Below are 4,273 nucleotides of genomic sequence, written 5' to 3' on the forward strand. Positions count from 1 at the left end.
TACGAGTGTGTGTGTTTGGGTGTAGCCAACATTGGTAATGTTTCTGACTGTTGTTGACAGTTTGTCCAGCAATGTGACCTACCAGTTCACATCTCCTGGAGAATTCACAGTGTTTGCTGAGTGCACCACCAGTGAGTGGCACGTGACAGCTCACAAGCAAGTGACAATGCGAGACAAGATGGAGAGGCTCAGTGTGACTGGGTGTTCCAGCCTGTCCATGTCTGGGAACAGCCCTCTCTGTCGCACTGTCTTTGGGGACTCTCTCTGGATTCAGGTGGAGCTCGATGGAGGTAAATCTGCAGAAATGGCCAAGGGGCTTGGTAAAATCCTTCCTTTCTTGTAGTGCCTAAGGCATCTGACTGCTAACCAGAAGACTGGCGGTTCAAACCCACCAGCCACTCCTTAGAAGGAGGATTGGGCAATCTACTTCCATAGAGATACAGCCTCGGAAACCCAGAGGGGTCACTATGAGTCAGATACAACTTGACAGCAGTGAGTGTGGTTTTGGTTTGAAATCTTACTTATTTTGTTGTTGTTGAGAACATAAACAGCAAGACATAAAGCAATCCAACCAATTTCACAATTATAATTTGGTGACACTGATGACATTCTGTGAGATGTGCAACCATTCTCACCCTCCTTTTCTGAGTTGTTCCTCCCTCATTTACATAAACTCACTGCCCTCCAAGGTTCCTAAGTCATCTTCCCAGTTGCTTCTGTCAATTTGATCCCATACAGATAGTTCTTAAAAAAGCATGATGCTCAAGGCATCATTTTGATTGCCATAGCTGCTGGGGGAGGTACTACTGGCATCTAGTGGGGAGAGGCCAGGGATGCTGCTGCGGATCCTGCAGTGCACAGGACAGCCTCCCTCCATGAAGAATTATCAGACCCCAAATTTCAATCACGCTGAGGTTGAGAACCCCTGCGCCTGAAAGCTCCATGATGACAGGTAATATCTGTCTCATCTTTATGTTGTGACCCAGACATATTTCTTGATATCTATATCCATAAGTGATGGACCCAAATTATCCCCTTCTTCCCAAAAGCATGTTTGTATCCAAGATACCAAACATCTGACTGTCAAGACCCTGGGCACCAAGACAGAAAGGAGAGTGAAAGGAGGTTGAGAAGGGGGCCACCAACTACAAGTATCTTCAACAGGAACCGCCACATGATAAATCCCAAATGGTTCCCCAAAGCTCTCTTCCTCGTGGGAGAAGTTTCTGTTGAGTCCTGTCACCTCAAAGGTCAGTTTCTCAGGAGTGTCACGAGCCACTGAGATGTTGATCAGTAGGTCCTGTCCAAGTTCCAAATTGTCAGAAGTCCAAGAGGCCTGTAGCCCCGACAGTGGCTCCACCAAGTGGACGGTGATGTTGCCAGAGAGCTCAGAGGTGGTGGTGTTGCTGATGGCTCGGATCTCCAGCTGGTGCATCCCAGGGCCCACCAGCTGCTGGCCTGCTCTGTCCAGGGTCAGATTATGGGGAAGTGGGCCCCTCAGGGTGGTGCACTGTGTCAGGGTTATATTACCCAACAGCATGGTGTAAGTGACCCCTGTTCCTATGTAGGTAAGCAAAATTTTAAAATGTTGGTAACCAATAAGTCATCTTGTCATCCCATCAGCCAATCAACAGCCAGTGATTATGGTTTGCTAGTTCAGACTCAAGCTCTGAGGTCATATTATGGATATAGATGTCAAGAAATATGTAAGGATGCACTCCCAAATATTAACAGTGACTATCTCTGTGGTTTGGGTTAATGGGTGATTTTCTTTTTGTGTCCTTTCTATTCATTTGTGTATTATAGTTATACTACACAAGTGTTATCCATATACATAAAATTTTAACTAAGAAATTAAAACATTTTGTTAATGGGGACATCCTTTGGGGGAGGAAGGCTAAAAAGGGAACATCTCTTGTGGGTGTGGGCCAGTGTACCTCTCAACTGCCTCCTTCCTGGAAAGTATATTTCTGGAGTCAGTGAATGTTGGGAAGGCTGAAGGAATGAACGTGTCACAAATGAGGGGGAAGAAGGGGATAATTTGGGTCCATCATTTAAAGTCAAGCCTTAGAGCCTTGCAATTCAAGGCCTGATTCTTGGACCACCAGCCTAGGGATCACCTGGAGCTTGATGGAAATCTTGGGACACAACCCAGACATACTGATTGAGAATCTGCATTTTAACCACATTGCTTGGTGATCTGTAGACACATGAAAGTTTGAGAAGCATAGAGCAATAGTGGATACCAAAAAAAGAAAATAAAACAATAACAACAACGAAAAAAACCCAATAGTGGGTAGTTAGAGCTAATTTTCATGCATGAGAATCAGCCTCAAGTCTTGTTTTAAGCAGGAACCAGTGAACCCCTTTCCATCTCACTGCATTGGTGACTCCCTGAAACCCTGCTCAACATGAAGACTGAGCCTGTTCTCATTGAGAGGGGTGCTCCATCATAGTTTGGGCTGGCTGTCCTAACTGGATGATGAATATTGTGGTTAACTCTTGAAATCTGATTTTAACCAACAAATTAATTCTTTCCAATAGAGGAAAACAAGCTGTTACATTTCTTCTCTGGGTGAAAATTATGATGGTGATGAGTTAATGATAATAATGATGTTAACACTGTGACCAGAATGGACACTGTGACCAATCAGAAACGGCACTGTGGCCAGTTAGAACGGATGCCATGACCAATCAGAATCGATGCCGTGACCAAACAGAATGGACATCTTAACTAATCAAAGTGGACATGATGACCAATCAGAATGGCCTCTGTAGCTAATCAGAAAAGACACTGTAACCAACCAAAATGATGCCACCCAACAGTTGTTAAGGCTATACCAGTGTGTGCAGCTGAACGTCAGCCCTAACTGTGGGCAACATAGTTGTGCCAAACTGGCAGTGCTGGCTCTACGGAGATGGGCTCATGCCTGGCTGATAATACTCCCAGAGCCACTCATCCTATTCAAATTCCTCAAAATGGGAGTGCCTTCAATATTGATGACAGTTTTTGTGATGGAACTACTGGCATGCAAAGAAGGGCCTTTAGAAGACAGAACTCTTACTAGCTTACTAACCTTGTGACTGTGGGAAAATTTCTTAACCTTTCTGTGCTTCCATAGTATATATTTCATGAGGTGGTTGTGAATACTAAGTAAGCTAATACCAGTAAAGCACCTAGAAGTATCTAGAACACTTTGGTGCTAAATGAATGAATAAATGTCTGTGGAATTGCATTTAGAATGGAATGGCACATGATTACTGTCACTGAATATTTGGATCGAAGATTCTGTAGAAGAATCCTGATCAAAAGAGGGCAAATGCAGAACAGAATTTCAAATTATCATGGACTTTAGACTTTCTAGAGCCATGAAGGCTGGATGAACCCCTGAAACTATTGCCCTGGGATGATCTTAAAACCTGAAACCAAAAATATTTCCTAAAGTCATTCTAAAACTGGATAATAACTTAGCTTAACTGGTGAAAAGAAGAAGAAGAAGGTTTGCCTTGAACATCATGCTTTTTTAAGAACTATCTGTATGGGATCAAATTGACAGAAGCAACTGGGAAGATGACTTAGGAACCTTGGAGGGCAGTGAGTTTATGTAAATGAGGGAGGAACAACTCAGAAAAGGAGGGTGAGAATGGTTGCACATCTCACAGAATGTCATCAGTGTCACCAAATTATAATTGTGAAATTGGTTGGATTGCTTTATGTCTTGCTGTTTATGTTCTCAACAACAACAAAATAAGTAAGATTTCAAACCAAAACCACACTCACTGCTGTCAAGTTGTATCTGACTCATAGTGACCCCTCTGGGTTTCCGAGGCTGTATCTCTATGGAAGTAGATTGCCCAATCCTCCTTCTAAGGAGTGGCTGGTGGGTTTGAACCGCCAGTCTTCTGGTTAGCAGTCAGATGCCTTAGGCACTACAAGAAAGGAAGGATTTTACCAAGCCCCTTGGCCATTTCTGCAGATTTACCTCCATCGAGCTCCACCTGAATCCAGAGAGAGTCCCCAAAGACAGTGCGACAGAGAGGGCTGTTCCCAGACATGGACAGGCTGGAACACCCAGTCACACTGAGCCTCTCCATCTTGTCTCGCATTGTCACTTGCTTGTGAGCTGTCACGTGCCACTCACTGGTGGTGCACTCAGCAAACACTGTGAATTCTCCAGGAGATGTGAACTGGTAGGTCACATTGCTGGACAAACTGTCAACAACAGTCAGAAACATTACCAATGTTGGCTACACCCAAACACACACACTCGTA

General features: G+C 44.1%; 1 protein-coding gene across 1 annotated transcript in view; it reads right to left on the reverse strand.

Moving 5' to 3' along the window:
• Positions 1-4,273, reverse strand: part of PKD1L2 (polycystin 1 like 2) — a 113,209-nt gene that overhangs the window by 89,678 nt on the left and 19,258 nt on the right. The window contains 2 exon segments of the mRNA XM_007939196.1: positions 1,163-1,560; positions 3,984-4,213. Of these exon segments, the coding sequence (XP_007937387.1) occupies positions 1,163-1,560; positions 3,984-4,213 (628 nt within the window).

Source organism: Orycteropus afer, unplaced genomic scaffold (genome assembly GCF_000298275.1).
Source record: "Orycteropus afer afer isolate SDZICR_OR568_19922 unplaced genomic scaffold, OryAfe1.0 scaffold00057, whole genome shotgun sequence".
Lineage (NCBI taxonomy): Eukaryota > Metazoa > Chordata > Mammalia > Tubulidentata > Orycteropodidae > Orycteropus > Orycteropus afer.